The sequence below is a fragment of the Aethalodelphis obliquidens genome, unplaced genomic scaffold (genome assembly GCF_003676395.1).
Source record: "Aethalodelphis obliquidens isolate GAN/ISIS:26980383/991018 unplaced genomic scaffold, ASM367639v1 scaffold99, whole genome shotgun sequence".
Lineage (NCBI taxonomy): Eukaryota > Metazoa > Chordata > Mammalia > Artiodactyla > Delphinidae > Aethalodelphis > Aethalodelphis obliquidens.
In genome coordinates this window covers 1,157,609-1,184,892 of record NW_020838043.1, presented here as the reverse complement: position 1 = coordinate 1,184,892, position 27,284 = coordinate 1,157,609, and the positions used below count along the sequence as shown (strand labels likewise).

At 39.7% G+C, this 27,284-nt stretch overlaps 2 protein-coding genes across 2 annotated transcripts in view; one reads left to right on the top strand and one right to left on the bottom strand.

Annotated features, from left to right (window-relative positions):
- PHEX (phosphate regulating endopeptidase X-linked) overlaps positions 1-27,284 on the top strand; it is a 204,726-nt gene that overhangs the window by 9,129 nt on the left and 168,313 nt on the right. Inside the window, exon 3 of the mRNA XM_027096110.1 lies at positions 3,930-4,091. Coding sequence (XP_026951911.1) covers positions 3,930-4,091 — 162 coding nt within the window. The remainder of the gene's footprint in view (positions 1-3,929; positions 4,092-27,284) is intronic.
- Positions 8,103-10,696, bottom strand: LOC113614527 (heterogeneous nuclear ribonucleoprotein R). Its single transcript, XM_027096111.1, has one exon. The coding sequence runs from the start codon at positions 10,664-10,666 to the stop codon at positions 8,765-8,767; it is 1,902 nt and encodes a 633-aa protein (XP_026951912.1). The 5' UTR covers positions 10,667-10,696; the 3' UTR covers positions 8,103-8,764.

Here is a 27,284-nt window from a genome sequence, read left to right as displayed (position 1 = left end):
TGGGCGCCGCTGTGCGGTGCGTGGGCGCCGCGTGCGTGCTGCGTGGGTGCCGCTGTGCGCTGCGTGGGCGCCGCTGTGTGCTGGCAGGATGAAGTTTGGGAGAGCGACGTTCTGGACTTTTTGCGAGAAGGTGCCAGTCTTTTCCGAGATGGCTTCTCTTCTTGACTTTCCTTTTCTCTTCTACTTCCATCTATCCTAATCCCTCTTTCAGAATAAGAGGTGGAGAAAGAATACAAAGAAACGAGGAAACAAGGAAAGGGCGTGCTAATGATAGTGGATAAGGCCAGAGAGGTTGATGAGTGTGAGGCATGATCTATCTGGCCAAGTACAGGCCATGTGATATGGGCTAAATACATAAACTATCCTAAGCTCAGTTTCACCATCTGTAAAATGGGAATAAGAACTTTTATTTGTCATACTGGTTGTGAGACTAGAAGAAAATAATGGTGGTGGTAGTACTAGTAATCCAGGTCCACAGTGTCATATCCTTTACCCTGTACCTAGAGAGCGTTGTAATGCTCAGTTGGCAAGACTGGACCCGAGCTCAGTTCCTGTGACGGCAAAACTGGATCTTAACTCATGTGAGGCTGTTTTAGACTTTGTTCATCCCACTTAAGAGAATATGCATTTATTCCCTATAGAATTATTAATGTGCTTGCTGCAGGAGTGCTGCTCCAGACATTGCTGGAGGTATTATATAATCTGTGGTTTAGGCGTTGCATTAGTTTTCTAGAATCTATGAGCTCTGAAACATCTGGCCTCAAGAGTTTCGAATAAGTGTTTGTGGAATTGTAATAGCAGATTTGTATGTATGGTTGCCAGATTTAGCTACATGCATTCATTCAGGATGCTCAGTTAAATTTGAATTGCAGATATACGACAATTTTGTTTTTGCTACGAGTATGTCCCGTGCAATATTTGGTAGTACTTACGCTATAAGAGTAGTCATTTATCTGAAATGCAAATTTCACTAGGCATTGTGTATTTTATCTGGCAGCTGTATTTATTTGGCTATGTGCCTGACACTGTTCTAAGCACTTTACACATATTTTCTCATTTAATTCTCATGAAAATCCTATGTGGTGCTATTATTATCCCATTTTATACAGATGAGGAAACTAAGATACAGAGAGGCTAAGTAACCTGCCTAAGGTTACATAGTTATTGCATGGGGTTGTTGGCATTCAAAACCAGGTGGTCTGGCTCCAGAGTCTGTGATGAGGCTATACTGCCTGAAAAGGGCTTAGCATAGTTCCTGGCACAGAGGAAATGCTCAATATTAGTGATTTTATTGTTACCCCCTCCCCCCCAACCCTGATTAAACTTAAAAAGTCAGGGTGGTATAAGGAGTGGTGCCTTCACTTCTACTAGATAAACACTAGCTGGAGATTGAATAACAATTTACCTTATATGCAATGACTTGAGGGAATACATAGCTTGGCCTTTCACAGATTTCCTTCATTATCATATTTCTTTTATTAAAACAAGACTCTGTGGTTTTTCTCCATGGAGCTGAGTAGGGGGAGAGGAGTTTTGGTGTCTTGACAGCTGTGGTCCCTTGCAATTTGAAGTCACAGTTCCCTTGCAGAAAGTGCAGCCCTGTGCCCAGCTGTGCATTGTGAGTGCTGAATTGAGAGGCTGAAGCTGGAGTTTTTCCACGTAGTGGGCTCAGTTCCAAATTCAGTGTGAGTGATGTATTCCCCCACTTTATACCAGGGCTGAGGTCAGAGCTGATCTTGCAGTTTAGGTTCCTGCAAGAATACTGAGGAGATGGGATACATTTGAGGGTTGGGGGCAGGGGGAGGCTTGGGAAGGTGGCCAGAAAACAACGTGCTTATGTGAATAAAAATGTGTGTGAGGGTTCCTCTATGTGACTCTGAATATTGTGTGGGACTGAAACTTGTATGATCCGTGTTCCTGAGGTGTTCCGTAGCAGATTCATTCTGTGGCTGCACAACCAGGATAGCCACAAATATAAACTAAAATGAAGATTTTATGTGTCCTAGCAAATTTGCATATTAAATATTAATGATAAAATAGTAACAGTAAGTAAAATTGTAATTGGAGGCAACCTAATTAATTCTGAAAGATGAAAATATTAAGTAAATTTAAAATTTATCAACCTTAGATTCTAAACCAATTTTTTTCTTTTTGGATGTGGAAGGATTGAGCGTGATGGGGATTTTGAAGTTCTATAGAGATTAAGTTGTTTGTATATTATTAACTTCATCAAAGACAAAAAAGCTGTTTGAAATTTTCATAGAAAGTGTAGGCTAGAATTGAATCACTTTACTGTACAGCAGAAATTAATGCAATATTGTAAATCAACTATACTTCAATAAAATAAATTTAAAAAAAAAGTGTAGGCTAGAGAAATGTGTAGCCTTACTTTTAAACCTGGAGGAACCACACACATAACCAAACTGTAATATGCACATCTAAATTTATGCAGATTATATTTTTTTGGCAAGTCATTCAAGTTTAGCTGAAAACTCATTGAGTTTTCATTACTTCAAACATAAATGTATTCTGGCAGTAATTAATTATGAAAATCACCCAGGCTGTCGTCTTTCCCAGGTCATTAAAATATTGGCCGCCTTTAAAAAAAAAAAAAATCATTTGGTGCATATCTTTATGCTAGAGTGGTAGCCAGCAGTTGGAAGGGAGTTGGAGTTCAATATTAGGAATTTTGGGACCTTCTCATTTTGTAACGAAAGACGTTTTTTTAAAGCTCATGGATACATATTTAAGTATGAACGAACTTCCTACCGATTGACTATCTTCCATATATAATCGGGTGTGGCCTTAAGAAAGAGGAAAAGATGGCAGATCAGTCTATCGTGTCTTTCTGTTAACTCATACAAATACCCAGTTCTGCCCCTAGACCTGGGCAAGAGGGGCCCCTGCCCTGGGCCCCTCATTTAGAATGTTACACTTTGCTCTGCTCTGGCCATGCCTCTCCCCTCCTCAACCCAGAATTCCCTGCAAGATGGCCCCAAGCCTCCTTTTAGGGCCTGTTTGGGTCTCTTCCAGGGCTTCAGTCCTGAGAGCTGCCCTGAATGTCAAGGGGCTCAAGGATCCATACCTGGCTCTCCAGGTCTTTATAAAGGTGTATTGTAAATAGATATTGTCAACATTTAGGTATTACATGTGGGCTTCTGTTTCAGTTAGCCTTTGTTGTGGAATAGACCACCCCAAACCTTAAAGGCCTGAAACAAGAGTGATTTAATATTTCTTATGATGCCTTGGGTTTGGTGGGGTTCCTCTGCTGAGACTGCCTAGGCTCATTCATACAGCTGCATTCAGTTGGAGGGTCGCCTGGCCTGGAAGGTCCATGATAGTTTCAGTCACACATCTGGCGGTTGGCGGTGGCTTGGTTCTTCTTCGCGTGGCCTTACCTCCTCCAGGAGATTCTTCAAAGGGCAGTCTCAGGGCTTCAAAGAGATTTAACGTGGAAGGTGAAAGGCCTCTTAAGGCCTAGTTTTGAAACTCATGAAAAGTTACTCTGCCACTTTCTGTTGGTCAAAGCAAGTCACAAGGCCAGCCCAGATTCATGGCAGGGGAAATAGATCCTGGTGGCAAGAGTGGCAAAGTCACCTTGCAGAAGGATGAAAGGAATGGAAGGAAATGTCACGCGCGTCCTGGCAAACAATTTACCTTATACTCCATTTATATTCCTATTCCAGGTCCCACAGATGTTAGGGGTGCTCCTGCAAAAGCCAGTAACTATAATATGACTAAAACTTTTATCCACTCGCTCTGGATGTAATAGTTTAATATAGTGAAGTTGATTCAGGGCTTCATTTGAGGGGAAGTGTAAAAACCAAGGCTTGGGAACTGGTTGATATGAAATCATTGTTTAATTTGGAAGAGACCAGTACACAATGTTCAGTGCTTGTCATTAATCCTATGATTTTCTTTTTAAATAGCTGCTTCCATCTTGAGTAAAGTAAATCTGTCTGTGGACCCCTGTGATAATTTCTTCCGGTTTGCTTGTGATGGCTGGATAAACAGTAATCCAATTCCTGAAGATATGCCAAGCTATGGGATTTATCCTTGGCTGAGACGTAATGTCGACCTCAAGTTGAAGGGTAAGTTTCTACTGGGGTTTGGTGATGTGCTTTACAGAGAGCAGTATTTGACAAGAGAAACATAGCTTTGGATTTGCGGCATGACTGCTCACTCTTTAACTATACTAAATTCACTTCCAGGATTTTTTAAAGTGGAAGATTGAAAGGAAAGTTGTGGAATTTTAATCTTTCAGATCTCAGTGCAAGCCTAGTGTAGTTCATTATATTCACATTTGATAATAGTAAGTTCTGCTGCTGAAGGATAAATAGCCTTTGATTGAGGTTGGGAGCAAAGGAATACTTAATGAAAATCATGTTATATTGGTATACTTATTCATCTGTTATGTTCAGAGCAAACTTCATCACTTGCTCACTGTGTCCTGGATTTTCATGGTTTACAAAATGTACTTAACACTTCATTGTCTTTTGACATCACTTTTGGGAACTCTGGATGACCTTGTGTTTGTCATGTTGTTCCTGTTAACTTCTAAGTTGGCTCTGGGGAGACTGTCCTTTCCCCATGGCCTCTCAAGCAATGACAAGCTCACACACACATACTCATATATGCGTGCATGCACACATACTCTTCAAAAGTTGGAAATATCTTTTGCTAGAGCATCTTCTGCTCACAATTGGTCTAATTTTTATGCTGAGTTGTTGGAGAAAACCACTTCAGAACGCAAGTACAGAGATTTCAAGGCCAGGTAAGGTGAGTGTTTTGAGAAGGCAAAAATAGTATATATTTTTTTCGCTTTCTTATAACTGAGTTATGCCATATAACTTGCATTCAGTAACACACCTGAAAGAATTTCTGAAAATTTTTGAGAATCATTTTTCTAGCTTCTCCATATCCTTTTCCTCAAGATTTTAAGAATTAAGTTCATTAATTTTAATGAAAATTAAATACGTATCAACTTATATGTATGTTACAACATCTGAAACCATTGGCAAAATAATTAGATACCTATTGTCACTGTAAGGAAAAATGTGCTTAAATTTCACAACTAGATATAAACCATATGGACTTACATTTTCTACTAGAAGGCTGAAACTTAATCTTCATAAGTTATAAATGAGAATTTGCAAGAATGTCAGAGTTTTTCCATAACCCAACAGGTGAGATTCCTGTTCTGTGGAACTGTAAATAGGACCTTGAAGAATGAATTTGCTGAGACTTATTTTCCTGCAGGATATTAACTCGTGTCGGTCCTTTACCTACCATTCTTGCCTGTTTCCTGTTTCCCTTCTCTGGCTTCTTTTCTTCCTAGACAGAGAGATGTGTGCATGTGTGCACATGTACACACACACAATTGGAGAAATATCACTGAAGGATAAAAAAAAGTCAATATTTCCAGATAGATGATCCTTTTATATTAGGTATAGCCCAAAGATTTCTGTCTTCAGGGCATGAAGCAGTTATAATAATTTAAAGAATTTCTGGGAATGTCTTATTGTAAAAACTAAAATCAGTATCGGTGGGCTTTGTTTGAGGAGGACATGGTATATGGGCTAAAATTCATAGAAGTAAGAGTAAATTGTTCAGAGCAGCACAAGTTTTTTTTTTCTACTTTGAAAAATGAAAAAAATTTATTTCCAGGCTCAGTCGTGAAAGTAAAAAGGAGCACAAATAACATGCAAAGAGTAAAAAGAAAGTCACACATAAATCCACCCCTAGAAATAACTGCTAATAAAGCAATTGGGTATATATAGCTTTCCAGGTGTTTTTCTCCATGTGTGGGTACGTATGCATAATCTCATATGCACAGCCATATATTTAAAAAAATAAAAGATAGCTGATATTACGCATGCTGCTCTGTCACCTGCTGTAACACATAATGTATTCCTCATCGACATGGATTATGTCAGTAGATATCTTTCCTTATTATAAATAACACTATAATAATACCTAAGTTTACACATCTTTATGGCCTTATCTAAATGTATCCTTAGGATAAATTCCCAGATATGAAATTGTTGTGTTGAAAGAGTATTCACCGTTTCATTTTTGTTGCATACATCAGAATCACCCTTTAGAAAGTTATTTTTAGGTATTCATATATTTTCTTGCTGTTTTAAATGGTTACTTTTTGTTATCACCCATTTTTTTTGTGTGGTATAAAGTAGGGGTCAGCAAACTGTGGCCCGTGGGCCAAACCCAGCCCACTGCCTGTTTTTGTAAATAAAGTTTTTTTGAAAGACAGCCACATCCATTCATTTATGCATTATCAATGGCTGCTTTTGCACCACAAAGGCAGAGTTGAGTAGTTGCATATAGAGACCATATGACCCATAAAGCCCATATAACCTGCAAAACCTAAAATATTTACTCTCTGACCTTAATGGAAAAAGTTTGTCAACTCCTGATGCCTGTTGTAAAGCTTTGTTATATCTATATTGGATCTAGGTAGAACTATTTTATTAATTGATAGCTATTTGGTGGGTTTGGGGGATTTTTTGATAGGTAATCATAAAATTAAGAAATAATTGTAATTTTTGTCTCTCCCTTTCCTTTTGCTATATTGACTAGGTTCTCAGAATAATGTTGAATTATAGCAGTGATAATGGGTATAATTTTCTTTTTTTAAAAAAATAAATTTATTTTATTTATTTATTTTTGGCTGCATTGGGTCTTCATTGCTGTGTGCAGGCTTTCTCTAGTTGCAGTGAGTGCAGGGGCTACTCTTTGTTTCGGTGCACGGGCTTCTCATTTCAGTGACTTCTCTTGTTGCAGAGCATGGGCTCTAGGCGCACAGGCTTCAGTAGCTGTGGCACGTGGGCTCAGTAGTTGTGGCTCGCGGGCTCTAGAGCGCAGGCTCGGTAGTTGTGGCACACAGGCTTAGCTGCTCCGCAGCATGTGGGATCTTCCCGGACTAGGGCTCGAACCCATGTCCCCTGCATTGGCAGGCAGACTCTTAACCACTGTGCCACCAGAGAAGCCTGGTATAATTTTCTTATTCCTAACTTGGGTGGTAATGCCTCTAGCATTCCCCCCAATATATTTTTTCTTTTTTTCTAACCTTTTTTATTGTGTTCTGTTATTCCTAGTTTGCAAAAAGGTATTGCTCAGGAAAAATCTCTTCACTGTTTATCAAGAGACTCACATGGAGTATCTCTTTTAACTTCTCTAGATTTTCTCGTGCTAAATTAACCTTATAATCTTGAAATAAATCCTGCTTATGAATGGTTTATTATTTTAAGACATTGCTTAAGAATTGAGTAAGCTAGTATTTTGTTACATTTGTGTCTGTATTTATGATTCATATTGGTCCATGGATTTTTGTGTGCTAGGTTTGTTAAATTCTGTTATCAAGATTGTGCTGGCCTTGTGAAACAAAATGGGAGGCTCCCCATATATTTCTACGCTCTGGGAAAGACACAGACAAATAAATCTCAAGTTATTTTGTGACAAGCACTGTAAAGGATGAATTAAAAAATCAGTCATAGGGCTCTTGCTACAAGTGCCAAGAAGGAGAGCAAATGGTGGAGTAGGGTCTCTTTTTAAATTAGTATCATCTTGTTCCAGATGTATGTGCTTGAAATATAAAATATGTTTTCTTTAAACTTTTAAATTTTGAGGTAATTCAGACTTAAAAGTTGAAGGAATAGCACAAAAAACTCCCATATACCCTTTACCCAGATTTCCTGGTGGTTATTGTTTTGCTGTACTGTATTGGCTTTATCATACTATTCTTTCATTCTCTCTATCTATAAATGTATAGATTAGAAATACGTAAATGTGTAGATGATACTGATACACAGATTTATAGATACATATCTTTCTGAACTCTGCAAGTATGTTGCAGATAATTAGGTATTCTTAAAGTGTATAAATAGAGCTTTTCAAATATCAGAGGTGCTAACAATGTTATTTTTTAAACACCAGACATTTATTTATTTATTTAGCATGCAAGTTGTTTGTTTTGGGAAGTGATCCCAGGAAATAGAGGTGGGGGACTGGGAAGAGTGAAAGATGGAAGGGAGGAAAAGTGAGTCCAAGAATTAAACACTAGTCTTTTTTTTTTTTTTTATGTTTTGAATAGATTTTTGAGTTTTATTGAAATCTTACATGAACAAGAAATTGGAAATACAATCACATCAAAGAACAAATTGTCACGGCTTTGACGTTTAAGCCAAACAAATTTTGTAGGGCAGATTTCAAAAAGGTGTGAAGTTATAACAATTTAAAAACACAGTTGACCTACTTCTAGGAATGCAAAACATACAATCATAGGTTATTTTCAATACAAGAAAACTTAAATTTGTTTGCTTTAATTTCTTAAAACTACTAAGACAAAGCACTAGCTTGTATTTTTATTTACAGCATACTCCATACTGCTAGGTAATCTATCCCAAATCCAAAAAATGAAGCTGTCCAAAACCAAAGGTTCTGCAAAATCATGATTTAACAGTGTGCTCAGCTTGTTTTGAAGCTAAAATGAAGCCTGAAAGGATAAAAGCATTGTAACTCCCAGAATAAGGGAACTCTGCAAGCCCAATAATGTCCAAGAGCATTTATGAAAAGAGGAAAAAATAAAAAGACTTGAGTATATACACAATAGTGATTTCTTCAGCCCAATACAAATGGCAGCAAATTGCTACTTAAAGATGAAACAGATAAGCCAATTTTTTTTTTGAAGGATGTAGATCTAGAGCCAATCGTATCTTGCCAGTATCATTTTCAAGCCCTCACTTGTCTATTTCCACTGTTGCCCATAAGTATCCTGATAAAATTCCTGGTTGTCATTATTGTAACCATAGTTACCAGAATAGTCACCACCTTGCTGAAGCGGCTGTTGAGCGATGGGCTGGGAACCCCAGTTCTGTTGGTTGTTGGTCTGACGGCGCTTGGAATCAGGTTGGTTGTACCCATCTGCCTTTCTCTTGCCTCCTACATTGCCCCCACGGTTGCCCCGAGATCCACGGGAACCACGGCCTCTCTGCTGTTGTGCAGGACCCCCTCTGCCACCCCTAGAGCCTCTTGGTGGTCCCAAAGGTGCCCCCCTTTGTGAATAGCCAGCTCTACCTCTTGGAGGTGGTGCTCCCCGCCCCCTTGGTGGTGGTGGAGCACCTCGCCCTCCCCTTCCTCCTCCTCTTCCTCTTACTGCATAGCCATCATCATAGCCGTAGTAGGGATCTTCATAGCCTCCACGATAGTCATGATAATCATAACCATAGTAATCATCATAGTAATCTTCATAGCCATAGTAATCTGGAGGGTAGCCATATCCACCTCTCCCCCCACCACGACCCCGACCTCTAATTGGAGGTGGCATACGAGGAGGAGGGTGATAGTAATAATCTTCATACGCAGTGCTTCTGGAGGCCTGTCTAGCAGCTTGGCGCTCTTTCCTTTTCTTGTCTGGTGGCTTGGCTAAGACTATTTCAATTTCTTCCCCTTCTATTTCTTTGCCATTCATTTCATCCATGGCCTTAACAGCTGCTCCTCTGTCTTCGAAATGAACAAATGCATAATCTTTCAACTTCTTCACTCTTTCAAGTTTTCCGAATTCAGAAAACGACTTTTCCAGTATTTCTTCTGTCACTGTAGTAGCCAAGTTTCTCACAAATAAAACTTTCACCTTAGCCATGACTTCTGGATCTGGTTCTTCCACAGGGTCAGCCCATTCAACCGTAACTACATTTCCCCATACTTTTACTTTTCCACTCATCAGCCGGCGTCTGGCTTGTGCTGCTGACTTGTGATCCTCATACTCAAGGAAGCAGAACCCCCGATTCTTCTTTTTGTCATCGGGTTGATGATAGAGAATAACGTCCACCAAACCCTCTGTGACTTTACTGAATTCTTCCAGAATGTTTTCTTTAGTCTTATTCTTCGGAATTGATCCAACAAAAAGCCTGTTGTTTGCCACAGAAATGCACACTCCAAGGTGTTTACCAGGGCGAATTTCATAGCTGTCACACAGTTTAACAGCTTCCTGTGCAGCTTCCTTTCCACAGAAGGTGATAAATGCATACCCTCTGTTCTGACCAGACAGTGGATCCATCATAAGACGTAGATCCCAAATGGGACCAGCCTTTTCAAAAAGGGGCACCAACTCATCCTCATATAAATCTCTTGGTATTTTACCTACAAAGACTTCTGTTCCAATTCCAGGTTGCATGCCAGAGTACACACTGTCTGGTGGAGGACCACCATACTTCCTCTGTCCTGTGGTTACATCCAGGGTATAACCAGTCCTCTCAAGCAAGGCCTTGATCTTTGCTTCATCGGGTCCCTTTGTAGACTCTTGCACCTTGCTCCCCTGTTTCTCCCTTTGCCTGTAGGTCTTCATAACTCCACATAAAAATGCACTTTTGTTCTGAACATGTGATAAGTCACTTTCCTTGAACTGCTGTAGTACAGACAGAGCTCCTTCTTCATTAAATTCCCTGAGAGCATCAATGGCTCTTTCATCAAGATCGACATAAGCTACCAAGCCTGTCTGAAATATTTCATCAAGTCTTTCTGCCACCTTCTGTGGGAGGCCTGCCTCTATCAGTGTCTTGTAGTGTTCTGTGTGAGTTACACTGGAAGTATCCATTGGTTCTTCCTCTTCTTTTAACTGTACCGCATTACCATTCACCTGATTAGCCATTTTATTATGCGGGGCAGAGCTGGGGCCGACGGCCGGGGCTAAACACTAGTCTTTAAATTCTATCTGTATGTCTTTATTCTATATCTATCTATGTATCTGTGTTTCTCTCAGTCTGTCTACTTATCTGTCTAACCATCCAGGTGATGCAAGCTCATTGTAGATCAGCTATAAATGACTAACGAGGAGAAACATACTTCAGATCCCAATACCTGGTGATAACTTTTTAAATGCAAATATACATATAAAATTATATATATATCTCACAAGGGATCATGTATTCTATTTTTATAATCTGTCATTTTTACTTGACACGTTAACATGTTTTCAGGTCAATAAAAATAGATCTGTACCATCATCTGCCGTGACTGCTTTGTGTGGATATACTACAGTTTGTTTCATCAATTCATGTGTTGCCATTTAGGTGGTTTCCAAATTTTTTCCTCACTGTAAGCCACTCAGAGCCTGAGTTTTGATGCCACAGAGTTGGATTTGAATCCTGGTTCCCTTTCGTTTCTCCTCTGTGTCACTTTTGGTCAATTACTTAGCTTACCTAGCTCAGCTTTTTTACCTTTCAAATGGAGATGAGAATACCCATTTCATAGGATTTGTGAGGACTAAAGGACATGACCTATATAAATTACCCAGTCTAGTTCCTGGCACATAGCAGGCCCTCAATTAATATTTGTCCTTTGCTCCTCCATTTTGTCTCAAAGATAGTTCTAAGGCTCACGAAGTAGTGTCTGTCAAATGCTTTACATTTTATTCTGGTCTTATCCTCTGTAAATATCATGTGCTTTCAAAAATATTGAATACAGTCTAGATATTTTTCCTCACCCTTGATAAAAAAGAGAGAACATCCAAAAATAAAACGCAATATGACCAATCAAAAGAATACCATTTTCCTATGGCTGATAGAGAACACACAGGAACGGCTGTCCAATTTGTGAAATAAAATGGATTTGACAGACCTGGCTGATGAAAAATTGCCCTCTATTGAAGTCAGCAACCTGGCTTCATGAATGTTTTCTTTAAATGGCATATAAGACTCAGATTTCTACTTGGCAAATAAAATTATTTCTTGTTCTCTCCAAGAATTAGAATTTGTTTTTTTTTAAAAAAGGCTGAATGTAGTCATGTGTTTGAATGTCTTAAAATTTCCCTCCTACAAAACCTCCCAAATTTGTTTTCAAGTGGCCATGAGGATGACACAGCATGCACTGCTTATGAATGAACAGATGAAAATTTTGCAAATGAGCATTTATGAAACATGAGGCAATGAGTGAGATAGAACACTTGTGTCAAACAGAAGACAGATGACTCAGGGTAGGGCCAGCTCATCTCTATCATGGAATAGCGATCTTTGCCAATAGTTTATAAAGAAATGCAGTATATTATTATGTTTAAGCACAGACAGCACCAGCAGAACAATAAGATGAAGTAGGGTCTATGCATTAATGGGCAGAGAAAGATGATCGTGATTCATAGATTGGTTATTTATTTGTAAATACCTGCTGGCTGAGATTTAAATGATTCTCATAATTAAATAACCCCCCTGTAATCTTGTTTTCCCTATTAGTGATCCTAGTCAAATCGTCTTTTACAGATATTAAAAAGCTGAAAACTTCAGTTCGGCTCCTGTAAAGTCATTTGATAATTAGAAAGTTCAGATCGTTGAAGACATAGTGAATTGTGTCATTTTCCTCATACAGTGAACATGGTATAATGATGTACCAGATTGAGCCTTGACATCATTAAGCTCTTTGAAACAAATGATGTCAGACTAGAAAAAACAAAACAGGGATGTGGTGAGGAAGTGCTAAGGAGCAGCCAGCCACCGTGGTGTGCTTTTTATTCCTGGTGAAAACTCAGCCCCTGTAAGTCTCACTGAATCTGCTATATGGACTGAGTGCGCCCACTCAGAGCAGACTCCTGTTTTTCTGACCACGTGGCCGTACAGGAAGCAGCAAATTGCCAGTTTGTACATGCGCCGTTATCGGTCCTGTGTGCACAGAGGGGTGCTGGGTAAAGATTTGGGCCTGTTATCGCAGGCTTCTAGAATGTGAAATGAAATTTTGTTGTTGTTGTTCCCATTTTTCCTAATTGCAGTACCCCATTTGAGCATGGGTAGGATGGGAGTGTGGGTGCGTGAAATGTGAGGAAGGGGAAAGAAGTCCAATTTTAAAAAGTTTAGTCATTTCCTGTTAGGAGACACTCACTTCAAATACAGAAATGAATTTCTTCCTGAAGTCTCTGTGAAAAATGTGCATTTAGCTTTAGGACACGACCTCTTTCTAAATAGCTTAAGGAAGTAAAGAGGCCATGAGAACGGCCACCATGTGTAAAAGCTTGTGTTCTGGTAGTTCCGACATGCAACATTTTAGGTTTTCTTCTTGTGTATCCATTTCTACCCCCAGTGCATGTCCTTGTCTTACTTTTTGACTCCTCCCTGTTCCAATCTTTTTATCTTATGATCCGATCTTTTCCCCTGTGGCTTTAATGTAGCTTTTAAAACTTCTGTAGTGGTTAATACTAGACATAAGTTGGGTACGCTTGATAAGAACCAGATCTTTTCATTACATTCATTCTGAGTTATATGCTCTTTAATTTGGGGGAAATGTGCTCGCTTCAAATAGATTGAAATACACAGCATTTTGATTGTATTAGTCCGTGAACACAGGACTATTTTCTGAGCTTTTACTTTTTTCCTGGCACCAATTGCTTTTAGTCACAAGTAACAGAAACATCAACTCAGACTGGCCTAAACAATAAAGAAGATTTGTTGGCTCGTGTAACCAAAATATCTAGTAATCATGTGGACTTCAGGTAAGGGTTGATCTAGCAGCTGAACCATCCCATTAAGGATCACATTTCTTTCTTTGTCTCTACTCTGACATCCACTGTCTCATGCTTTCTAAGTCTGCTTGGTCATAAGATTGTTGCCAATAGCAATAAGAATTTAGACTTCCTCATTCACATCCAGCAAGAGGTATTGTGTTAAGCATAGGAGGATACAGAAGTTAATGAGGCTCCCAAGACTACCATGTGGAAATTAAAAATCTGCACATCACAAAATATTTCAATAGGTACTGTAATCAAGACTCTAGAGGGAATTCCCTGGCAGTCCAGTGGTTAGGACTTGGCACTGGGTTCGATCCCTGGTCTGGGAACTAAGATCCCACAAGCCACGAGGTGCAGCCAAAATAAATAAATAAATAAAAGACTCTAGAGCTACACTGTTCAATACCGTAGCCACTAGCCACATGTGGCTTTCGAGCACTTGAAATATGGCTAGCTGGAATTGAGATGTGCTGTAAGTGTAAAATACACACCAAATTTCAGAGACTTCATTTAGAAAACATGTAAAATATCTCACTAGTAAATTGATGATTTATTTCATTAATTACCTATGGAAATGATGATATTTTTAAGGTACATTGGGTTAAATAAAATATATTATTAAACATAATCTCACCTGTTTTATTTTAGTTATTCAAATATAGCTACAAGGAAATTAACAATTATGTATTTGGCTCAGATAATATTTCTGTCAGACAATGCTGCTCTAGAGGCCTGAATAGGCCATTAGAAAGGTGAGCTATCTGTGAATAAATTCAAATTTATTTCACTGATACAGAAAGATCAGAGAACACCTTTATTTAATAATTTTTAAAGAAATTTATTTATTTTTATTTATTTTTGGCTGTGTTGGGTCTTCGTTGCTGCGCGCGGGCTTTCTCTAGTTGCGGTGAGCGGGGGCTACTCTTCATTGTGGCGCGCGGGCTTCTCGTTGGGGTGGCTTCAGTAGTTGTGGCTTGCGGGCTCTAGAGCGCAGGCTCAGTAGTTGTGGCACACGGGCTCAGTTGCTCAGCAGCATGTGGGGTCTTCCTGGACCAGGGCTCGAACCCGTGTCCCCTGCATTGGGAGGTGGATTATTAACTGCTGCGCTACCAGGGAAGCCTGAGAACACCTTTATTAAAAATAGTTCTCTACTCCCATCTCCAGTCCCCCTCTATCCTGTTACCCTATTAGTGTCCTCTGTGGTACTTATAACCATCTGAAATTATCTCATTTGTATACTTGCTTACTTGTTTTTCTCATTATGCTTGCTCCCCTCCCTTCCCCCTTCCCCCTGTGGTAAATTTTCTGAGAGCCACAGTCTTGTCCATTTTGGGCTTCACTGTAACCCAGCAGCACCCAGCATAGTGCCTGGCATATAGTTATTGCTCAGAAAATACTTTTTGAAGAAAAAGATCGTGCCCTCTGTATGTGGCTGGCTGGGGTGGGGTAGCTTTGTCTTCTCTTTCTCCCCCCTTCTGAGCCTGGGGCCCTGCATGCTGTCCCAGAAGAGCCGTGAGTTGCAACCAGAGCTTGCCCCTGACAGGAGAGGAAGGGTATCGTCAGTTCTTCATTTGTGTTCTAGGTTTCAGGAAGGCAGGACAGGGGAGTGGACAGTGCAGCAGGCTAGAGCCCTTCTTGGGTCTCCAAGACTCCCTGGCGGTATGATCTTGTGTAAGTTACAACAAGGAAAATAAGAACTCACAGAATGGCGGCCAAGTTTGGGCTCTGAAAAGAAACTGGGACTCTGCCACTTATTGGCTATATGACCATAGGCAAACCACTTCCTTCTGAGTCTCAGTTTCTCATCTGGCAATACTGTTGGATTAATTCAGTGAGATGCAGCGAAAGTCTTCTAACAGGGTTTGATAAGTGGCATCTGTTATTACTGCTAATTTCATGAGGATTAAATGAACATTTTAAAAGCACTTGGCCCATAGTAGATGCTTAAGAAATGCTAGTTTCCTAATCAAATAAAAAGTAGAACTTTAATAGATAAGAAAATTTAACAGTATTATTAAAGTAAAATATTGTGATCTAGTTTTTCCCAAAAGTCTCATCATTCCTGTAAACGAGGCAGCTGGTCCTGAAAGAAGCAAACCTAGGGGTGAAAACAATAGGTTAGGATATTTGTGTATTCCAAACTTTTATTGCCGGATCTTGGTCATGACCTGAAACCCTGGAAGGTCTTGCTAATCTAACTTGTCAGACAAAATACTCATTGGTGTATGTGAGTTTTAAATCTCTCCTGTAGGGAAAGAGAGAAGAGGAAAGGGGAATTGGTGAAAGTAAGAAGTGTCATCTTAGGCTGCTCTAGATCTTCTTTAGATACCATTATTTTTTGTTGTTGTTCTTGTTGTTTATACCAATTTTCCTTCTCTCTTTTCTTTTCCTCATCCTTAGGGGATCTTTAACTTAGACCCATGTCCCCTCAAGAGAGCTGTCGATAGAATTCAGGGACTTGAATAGGAAAAAAAATGCATCTTTATTTTCACTAACCTTTGATGGAACTTTAGCATTTTCTTTAATTATGCCTGTAGGCTACAAACTCTGGTATTATTAGCTGTGACTTTGTTACCAATGGGAATCATCATTTTTTAAAAATCTTAATACAGATGTTGCAGGTATCTTGAAATATTATGTACATACATCACCACTTCAAAATCATAGTAGTGGCTAGACTCGACGCTAGATCTTATTTAATGAGTTAATGAAGTAGTGCATATATCATGATGTCAAACAGTAAAACAACTGTTTTGTTAACTGTGCTTTGAAATAACCGGTTTCCATTGTAAACCTATGTTTCTTATCTTATGTTCTTATAGATAATATTTTGAGAATAGCCCATAGGTTTTAAGAGCCTGCCCAGGGGATGTATGGCACAAAAAAGATTAAGAACCCCTGCCTATGTAAAGATTGCTGGGGCACGCCTCAAGAGGTATAGTTTTATTTCACTTCAGCCTTTCAGTGCATCCTAATTCAGGTGTTTTGAGTGGAGACAGCTATTACATGGACCCACTGGTCCACTCATACCCAAATATTTGAGCAGTCCACTGTCTAGAATCCCTGGGTAATGAGCACATTACCAACAGTTAATAGGTGTTTATAATGATATTAGATGAAACTGGAGATAGGTGTTTGGAGATTTGTGCCAGTGCCAAGCTTTGAACTGGTTAAGTGCAAGCTTTACGGGATTACCTACGCCACAGAACAAATACAGTTATCGACGAAATTACTGTCTATTACCACATACCGATTATGAAAGCAGGGAGTTAAAGGTCAGTGCCCAACTAGAGATGATACAGCCTTTGTCATAGTGTAGTTAAAAATATTTATAAACAGTGCAAATGATTGAAAGTAGTAATATACAAAGTAGTGTCTTCATTCATAAGTACATATTATGTGGTGTATGAAAGAGCTCGCTCGTTGTCTGATCTTGAAGACAGGGACTCTTGTTTGAACTTGAAATGGCAGCGGGTGGAGGGGGGCTGTAAATCTGGAGGTGCTGGAGTGAGGTTCCAAGGAGAAGACCGAATCAGTATAACTTGGGTCTGTTGGAAGGAAGGAATGAGCAGCGCTGTTGGTGAGAGATGACAGGAGTGAGATGGCGGATGAAGGATGTCAGAATACATTTGTGAGAGTTTTGACTTGGGGCAAGGAAGCTGAGGTTTCTGAAAGGTGGAGTGACAGCCTGGAAATGCTATGCATGGGACTAGACTGAAGAAAAGGAGTGGAAAAACAGATGAGGGGGCTTGTTTGTAGTATAAATATTGCAATACATTATGAAAAGTTTCCTGCTAGTTAGCTTGAATGTTGTAGGAAGATAGAAACATTTTACTTTAGAAGATTGTCAACTAAATTTGGGATCTTTTGACTAAATATAAGGTTTTTGGCATGACTAATGACACAGGATATTTGCATCCTGAGAAAGACATATATATATATACCTACAGTGACACTTCTCAACCTGCCCACACCCAGGCCCTATTTTGCATGGTTGGTGTGTGTAATGTATTTTACTTTGTAGTTGTTCAAAAGAGTTGCATATTTTTGAAAAGCCACTTCCTGAAAGAGGATGACTGGGAAGGGAAGAAAAATCCTAGCTGACTTTGGTGGTAACAGTTCGGAGGCGTACCCACGTGAGCTTTGGTGGTAACGATTCCTGAAGCTCCTACAAGTTCCCACGTGTTCCTGCTTTTGGTTGCCAGAAGCCGGGATAATAACGGAGCTGAGAATATGGGATTTTTGCAGGAACTTCCAAGGGTCATCCAGATTTCACAGCAGAAGCAGATGATTCAGATTTCCTGGGCCTTGAAACCTGTGTCTTAGAGAAATGGGACAATCACTTACCTTTACTATACTCCTAATTGGTCAGTGGCAAAACTCAGGCACCAGAAAAATTTAAAAGTTGGTTGCACACAAATGCATGGCCAAACGGAGTTGAAAATTTCATTCTCGCATTTCCAAACTGCCTGATGAGATGATTTCAGCTGTGCTCTCATCCTCAATTCTGAGAACTTTTCAACTGCAACTTGAAGGTGTGGATGGGTTGAGCATCTTTACAATGTGGAAAAATCCCCATTTCTCCCCTGATTTACTAATAATGGGGGTATTTCTTCTCATTACTGTGAAGTGAGCCTTTAACAGATCGCCCCCTCCCCAAATTCGTAAGAGTAGATCACACAGAGCAGGCCCTAACATTCTAGGCACTTAATAGAGGTGACCTTATTTAATAATACCCTTGTTACCATTTGTTGAACTCTCTAAACTGAACTCCCAACAAGCCTGTAAGATGGAAGGTTTATCTACATTTTGGGAATGAGGAAATAGAAGTAGCCGAGCAGTACAATCAATAACCAGCCCAATATCACACAGCTAATAGGCGATGGAGCTAGGATTAGAATTCAGATTATTTTGACCTGGTAAAACCCCTGAAAACCAGGAAGGTGATATTATCCCATTGTACAGTTGTGAAAATTGCGGCTTGGAGAGGTTAAGCAATTCATTCATATTCACACAGCTAGTGACCTATAAAGGCATCTTCCAAAGCAGTGATGTCCAAAAGAAATGTAATGAGTCACAGATGCAACTCACATGTAATTTTACATTTTCTAATAGCTACATTAAAGTAAAAAGGAAACAGGTGAAATTATGTATTTTATCTAACCCAACATATCCAAAATATTGTCATTTCATGGAATCAATATAAAAAAACTTATTTGTGAGACATTTTACGTTTTTTTCTTGCCTACTAAGTCCTTGAAATCCACTACGCATCTTACACTTGCAACATGTGTCCTTTGTGGACCAGTTATATTTCAGGTGCTCAACAGCCCCTTGCGACTAGCCGTTTCTGAATTGGACAGGGCAGTTCTAGACCAGTGCTCCTCAACCCCAGGTGCACACTGAAATCACAGGGGAGCTTGAAAGACACAGATGCCTGGGTCCCATCCTCAGAGGTTTTGATGTAATTGGTCTGGGGTGGTACAGGCTGGCTTCTGGTTTTTTAACCACCCTTCCCCTGCAGGTGGTTCTAACCTGCGGCCAAGTTTGAGAACCTACTCAAGTGTGATGTCCAGTCTAACTAACCAAGTAGAGAACTGTAGCCACTGTCTACTGGAGAAGGTTCTGTGAGTTTTCTGAAACGAGAACCATTGAAAATAACCACTCTGGCAGTATGCTTTGCTAGCGCACATTAAAGACTGTTGGGCAATGCCCTAATTTATTAATTTCTCGCAATTTATATTTCCCAACATTTTGACCAAGTCCTGGAATAATGTAAGGAAAGAGATTTCTTTTTTCCCCCTTGACTACACACTGCTCTGGATACACACCAGTGCGAGTAAATTAAGACATTAAAATTCAGTTATTTTAATTGAGGTCAAAGGTGTTCGTGTCAGTCTGGAATCTCTGAGCTGTGGAGAAGAGGAAGTTGGGGTTTGAAAGCTGCAGGTCGTTGCCAGAATGAAACGTGTCTAGTGGGGACTGTGTGGGAAGTGCTGGGTGAGGAAAGGCAGTTGTGGCTCCGGCTGAGGTCTGAAGGCTGCATAGCCCACGCTGTGGCAGGACGCCCATGAAGCTGCCCTTGCCAGAGGTCTCACGCCTGCCTCCCCGCTCAGCCAGACTTGTATTCTTGCCCCTGAGACCTGGATGTGAGACCCAGCATTCAGGAACTAAAATGTCTCATCTCACCGGAGGTTCAGTTGTCCTTAAAATGCTTTTGCAGTCATTTGGAATAATTTTTCTCTCGCCTTCTTTTATTTAAATTGAAACACAGCTTGAATATTCTGGACACATTTATTATTTCCCAGGAGGAAAAATACTGGGTCTTCTTTGGTGGTGATGCTATTGCAGTTTTGTTGGTTATATTTATTTGACTTAAAATTAAGCAGGAGAACACACAAACACTGCTGTCTTTCATAGCCTCAACTAAATTAATACCATATTTCAATGAATCAAAAAGACTGTCAACTGCAAGGTGCACCACTATTTCATGTATGCTAACTAAGACTAAGCTATTACACAGTGGTTTCTTAGCACTTGGGATTTTTATTTTATGTTCATTGAAAGTTTTTTACACTTAGACATTAATTTTTATCACGTTAGTCTTTTGCATTAATTAAAAAGGAAAACGCAAGCAGAAGAGATGGGTTAAGGTATTCCTAAAACTTCCTCACAGTATTTTTGATTTCAAACCATCAGTACTTCTGTTTTCTCACAAAACACTCTCCTCTTTCCATCAATAACAGCAGTGATTCAGCATTTCTTTAAAATGTGTTCCCAGTCATCTCAGGGATTTTCCTCCAAGACTGCCTTTTTGGATATACAGTAAGTTTTCATTTCATAGCCAAACTGTAGTGAAATCTTTCTGAAGATGAGTTAAGTGATAATTTCCTAGCCCGGCAACCAGCTCATTTGAAGTGCTGACAATAAGAACTGCTAGATCAAGGTCACACATGGGTAGGCGATGGCATCTACATTGTGACTGTACCTGGCTGACAGCTTTAAGATGAATTCCAATTTCAGAGATGTTAAGATGAAAAAAAAAAAACGTGCTTCTTAGATTTCATGAAACATGGTATGTAAATTGTATTCCTAATAATCCAGATTCCCCAGCTACTTGTCACATCCACCTTGTTTATGTACTTCTGAACAATTTCAATGAGATTTGCCTGCTGTTCCCTCCTCAGCACACCTAGGCTTTCATGTACAATGGTGTGTAAGCCAAATTCCCCCACTTCCTTCTACTCCACTTTGCAGCTGGAGTACAAAGTACAAAACTGTACTTTGATACCCTTCTTCTCAACCTTGAATGTGTACATGGATCACCTGGGAATCTTGTTAAAATGCAGATTCTGTTTCAGTAGGTCTGAGAAGGGACATGAGAGTCTGCATTTCTGGCAAGTTCTTAGGTGATGCCCACACTGCTGTTCCAGGGACCACATGTTGAGCAGCCAGGCTTTGCTACATCTAAGAACATGGTATGCCATTAAAGAAATTCAGCTCCTCTCCAGGGTGCATGGGTGGTTTGTTTTTTCCTTCATTTATATTATTATTTTGTTGAAAACCTGTATAATGCAAATGTCATTGTATTGGGTACGAACGAAGATTTCTTAAGATGAAAAGAAAACAGAAATTTTATATGTTCTCTCTTATGGTACAGGGAGAGGTATTTCTTCCCCTTAATTTGTTTTCTGAAAGATTTGTTCATTTGGTTTTCCCTTGCCTTTCTCCTCAAAAAACTTGGGCAACTTGAATTTATTAGGAAATCTGCATGTAATTGCAGATTAATAACCTACCCATTAATACCACATTACTTCATTGTGATTAATAGCATCTGTGTGAATACTTAATGAATTAGTAATGACGGACTATTTGCTTTAAAGTGTCAAGAGAACATTCCATGTAAAAAGGCACTACCCATAACGGGAAAATTAATTATAGGCTGGTTGGATAATAACTTGTCACAAACAAGATATGTTTGTTTGGAAAGCCTCATCAGTGTTGATATTTGCACAGTGAGAGATACTTTTTAAAACATGCATGGACCTTTTAATTTATAAAATGAGAGGGGAATTTTATTTTCAACAACAGTTAAGATAGGTATGGGAGCTTATATTTATGAGAGAGAAACACACACTCACAAATATGTGCTAGTACACTCACAAGTTTGCCTGTGTCACTAACCAGACTTCCTGTAGTGACCTTTTAGATTGAGTTCCAAATTGAACTGCTTCTCCTACCTGCTGTCTATTCTGAATTCATAAATTCACTTCCCCAAGGCCCAAGCGTTTCTTGTTACTAATTTTATTCCTTTAGCAAATCATTTGTTTTCTCTATGGTTCCTCATTCTAATTCTGTGATGTTGCCATCATTATTTATTTCTGTCTTTGCCCTACATCTGAGGAAGCGAAGGTCAGGAAAATTATGTGAGTTGCCCAAACCAATCCAGCCATATAATTTGTCCCCCACAGATTATGGGTCTAGCATTTCAAATGTCTCCAAATTTAACCCAGGAAAGAGCTGCATGAGCAGAGGCTCTGTCCAGCTGGTGCCTTTGAGGAAACCCAAGAAGCCCAGTGTGATTGGAGCTCAGAGTTGGAAGGGAATGGGGACACAAGACAAAACTGAAGAGAGAGGAGGGACCAGAGCACATAGGCCTTGTAGGCTGTTTAAAGATTTTAGCTTCTGTCCTCGGGCAGCGGGAAGCCATTTGTAAATGTCATGTCAGGGGGTGCCGATGAGCGATGCATTTTGCCAGAGCGTGCTGGCTGCATGGCTTGGAGGAGGAAGTTGATGTACGGAGATAAGTTCTGAAGGCCCCAGCATGCTATTCTGTTTTCTAGCTTGGGATCCAGATGAAGGTAGAGTTTGTCTTCTTTGTTACAGAAAACCTCAAGCATTATTGGGTATCCTTTTCTCTCCTTTCTTCTCCTTTCAGCATGAAGGGTCATTGTGTCTTCTCTGTAGCCCCCCTTTTTTTTTTGAAACGCTCCCAGACACCTGGAAGAATCAGCTAGGGGAGCTTCAGCCACAGCCAGTGGGTGCGGAAGTTAACTTCTGTCCCACCAGCCCTCTTGCCCTTTTGGGTCCTCTGCTTGTGCCAAGGATACTATTGCTTCCTTTTTTTTTTTTTTTTTTTTTTTTTTTGCAGGAGAGGATTCTGGACAGAGAAAGAAAAGAGAGCAAAGCTCTGAACCCCTTACTGTCATAAACCCAGTTTTAGAGGGGCAGATGCCCTTGACCACACACTGTGGTTTGAATAGCCAAGAATAGAACCTCTGCTGGTCTCACCTCCTCATGGAAGGTGGGAGTGAAAACAGGGGTTAGTTGGGGAAGTGGCTTTTTAAACCTATGTTTACAGTGTTTTGATGCCGCTGTCATAGATGAGAGAGGAATCGTGAAGTCTGGAGCTCAGATTTTTTAGGATTTCAGGGATGCAATATTTATCCCACTCTTCCTCTCTGTAGGGTGTGGTATAAGCAGGAGTTGAAAATAGCTATCCTGTGTTGTTTTTTTCATTTGGAAGTCTTTCTGGCATAGTGCTGATTATTTTTTTTTTCTTAAACCAGTGAATCGACTCTCACCTCAAACACATATTGCATTTCATCTTTAAGAAAGGAACTTTTCAAAGCCGGGTTTTTCAGAACTGAGGACTAAGGCCTAAATGGGCCAGTGCAAGGAGAGTGTTTCCAGGACAAAACAAAGTAACGTTCTCCTTGAAAAATGTTGATGTTGAATTAAAATGGAGCTACAGAGTGAGGAAACCAGCAAAGAAAGGGTAAAGCTTCTGATCTGACATTGGGTCAGGTGGGGAATGGGAGAGGAGGAAATCTGGGCTGGTGATGTCCTGGGGTCACAGGCATCAAGAAGGACTGCTGATAACTGTCAACTATACCTTAGTAAAGCTTTGGGGGAAGGAGGGCTGGTGAGTGCTGTTGGTTGAAAGTAGTGGTTCTCAAAGTACTTTTCTCCACCTGCAGTATCAGCATTACCTGGGAATTTGTTTGAAATGCAAACTTCTGGCCCCCACCCCAGAGCTATTGAATCAGACACTCTGGCAGAAGGACCCAACACTCTGTGTTTTTTTTTTTTTTTTTTTTTTGTGGTATGCGGGCCTCTCACTGTTGTGGCCTCTCCCGTTGCGGAGCACAGGCTCCGGACGCGCAGGCTCAGCGGCCATGGCTCACGGGCCCAGCTGCCCCGCAGCACGTGGGATCCTCCCGGACCGGGGCACGAACCCGTGTCCCCTGCATCAGCAGGCGGGCTCTCAACCGCTGCGCCACCAGGAAAGCCCCACTCTGTGTTTTAACAAGCCCCTCTGACAAACCCACAGCCAACATAATAGTCAATGGTGAAAAGCTGAAAGCCTTCTTGCTAAAATCTGGAACGAGACAAGAATGCCCACTCTTACCACTTCTATTCAACATAGTATTGGAAGTCCTAGCCACAGCAATCAGAGAAGAAAAAGGAATAAAAGGTATCCACATTGGAAGAGAAGAGGTGAAATTGTCAACATATGTAGATGACATGATATTATATATAGAAAACCCTAAAGAGTCCACACAAAAACTACTAGAACTGATAAATGAATTCAGCAATCTTGTAGAAGGATACAAGATTGACATTTGTTACATTTCTGTTACATTTCTTTACACTAACATTGAAATATCAGAAAGGGAAAGTTAAAAAAAAATCCCTTTTAAAATCACATAAAAAATACTTAGGAATAAACCTGATCAAGGAGGTGAAATACTTATGCTGAGGACTATAAAACATTGATAAAGGAAATTAAAGATGATTCAAAAAAATGGAAAGCTATCCCATGCTCTTGGGTTGGAATAATTAATATTATTAAAATGGCCACACTACTCAAAGCAATCTACACATTTAATATGATCCCTATCAAATTACCCATGACGTTTTTCACAGAACTAGAACAAATAATCCTAAAATGTATATGGAACCATAAAAGACCCAGATTTGCCAAAGCAATCCTGAGGAAAAAGAACAAAACTAGAGGCATAACCCTTCCAGACTTCAAACAATACTACAAAGCTACAGTAATTAAAACAGCGTGGTATTGGCACAAAAACAGACATATGGATCAATGGAACAGAATAGAGAGCCCAGAAATAAACCCATACATCTACAGTCAGTCTTCGACAAAGGAGGCAAGAATATACAATGGAGAAAAGACAGTCTCTTCAGCAAGTGGTGTTGGGAAAGCTGGAAAGGTGAAGTTAGAACACACCCTCTCACCATACACAAAAGTAAATTCAAAATGGCTTAAAGACTTAAATATAAGGCATGACACCATAGAACTCCTAGAAGAGAATATAGGCAGAATATTCTCTGACATAAACGTACCAATGTTTCTTAGGTCAGTCTCCCAAGGCAATAGAAGTAAAAACAAAAGTAAACAAATGGAACCTAATCAAACTTATAAGCTTTTGCACAGCAAAGGAAACCGTAAACAAAACAAAAAGACAACCTACTGGGAGAAAATATTTGCAAATGATGTGACCGACAAGGGCTTAGTTTCCAAAATATACAAACAGCTCATACAACTCAATAACAAAAAAAAATCCAATCAAAAAAATGGGCAGAAAACCTAAATAGACATTTCTCCAAAGAAGACATACACATGGCCAACAGGCACATGAAAAGATGCTCAACATCACTAATTATTAGAGAAATGCAAGTCAAAACTATAATGAGGTACCACCTCACACCAGTCAGAATGGCCATCATCAAAAAGCCTACAAATAACAAATGCTGGAGTTGTTGTGGAGGAAAGGGAACCCTCCTACACTGTTGATGGGAATGTAAATTGGTGCAGGCACTATGGAAAACAGTGTGGAGACTCCTTCAAAAACTAAAATAGAGTTGCCATATGATCCAGCAGTCCCACTCCTGGGCATATATCTGGAGAAAAGTCTAATTTGAAAAAGGTACATGCACCCAAAGTTCTTAGCACTATTTACAATAGCCAAGACATGGAAACAACTTAAATGTCCATTGACAGATGAATGAATAAAGAAGGTGTGGTATGTATACACAATGGAATACTACTCAGCCATAAAAAAGAATGAAATAATGCCATTTGCAGCAACATGGATGGACCTAGAGGTTATACCAAGTGAAGTAAGTCAGAAAGATAAAGAGAAATACCATATAATATCACTTATATGTGAAATCTAAAATATGACACAAATGAACTTATTTATGAAACAGAAACAGACTCACAGACCTAGAAAACAAACGTATGGTTACCAAAGGGGAAAGGGGTGGGGGGGCAGGGATAAATTAGTTTAGGATTAGCAGAAACAAACTACCATATATAAAATAGATAAACAACTAGGTCCAAATGTATAGCACAGGGAACTATATTCAATATCCTGTAATAAGCCATAATGGAAAAGAATATGAAAGAGAATATATATGTGAATAACTGAATCACTTTGCTGTACACCAGAAACTAACAGAACATTGTAAATCAACTATACCTCAATTAAAACAAAAGCGAAAAGAAGCCCCTCTGATGATACTGATGCATGCTCAAGTTTGGAAACCACTGGTTTAGACTAGGACATAATGTGAAGTGAAGCTTTCGGGCCCAGCTAATTTTGTTTTGATCTAACCTCACCAGGCCTCCTACCTATGACTAGGAGCATCAGGAGTGTGTGTCACTGGTCACAAATATGGTTACAGGGCAAAGGGGGTAGATGGCTCAGCACAGGGTCACTCCACCACTACAAAAACAAGTCTTGATATAACCGGAGAAGGCGTTTCTTCCAGTTATGGTGGAGAGCTCTGTCAAGAAAGTCCATGAGGACTGCCTCTGGTTTAGCTACCTGGGGGCCTTGTTCTTACTTAGGAAAGTGACTTGCAGAATTTTACTGGGTACCTGACGGTCAGATGAGCAGGAGTCAGGGACCTGGGTCCAAATCCAAGCTCTAACTTTTACTAGCTGAGTTTCCTTGGACAAATTATGACAGTTCTTGCCTGTAGACTAGGGTTAATGATACATGCTGCTTAGGGTTGGTGGGGGATTAATTGAGGTCATGTACAATATACCTGGCACAGAACAGGTGCTTAATAAGTGAACGCTGTCACCAGGGTCCTTGGATGTCTCAGGACTGCTCAGGAAGGACCACTGCGGGGGGTATGTAACCATACATGGCCTTTTCTTGTAATGTTAAGATGGTAGAAATAGGCAGGAAAAATGTAATTAAGATTTGTACTGTAGGAAAAAAAAACTGAAGATGAATTTTAATGACTCTAAGTTCAGCACAGGCCTTACATTGAATTATCTGCTAAGATTCAAATTATCTAAATAGGAAAGCTATTTTTATGAGTTAAAATATTATATTGGCAGATTCATTGTAATGCTATGCTATCAAAGAGTGATGTTAAAATTTAAATTATTTTGAAGTGTGACCCTGGTAAGTGTAATCCTTAGAAATTCACTTATAAGTGCACATAATAAAAGAGTTAGCTTCTGTGAGACTTTTGTAGTGTCTGGCAGTTGTATAAAATTGATTTCATTATGGACAAAGAGGTCTTTTGTGTTAAAAGGGGAATATTTTTATGTTATTTGGTAACCCATGATTTAGATAGATGAGTTCGAGGTTTTTCATGCCCCTAAAATAATCTCTGCCCCTTTTTCTTAAGCTAATGCCAACCAACAATTATCATTTATGAGATGATCATAAAAAATGAACAGAGAAAAGCATTCTGACAGCTTCTCTACCTATGTTTGGGTGGGAGTTTTCCAGAA

Coding starts and splice junctions, on each gene's coding strand:
- LOC113614527 (XM_027096111.1), bottom strand. CDS start 10,666: ATGGCTAATCAGGTGAATGGTAATGCGGTACAGTTAAAAGAAGAGGAA.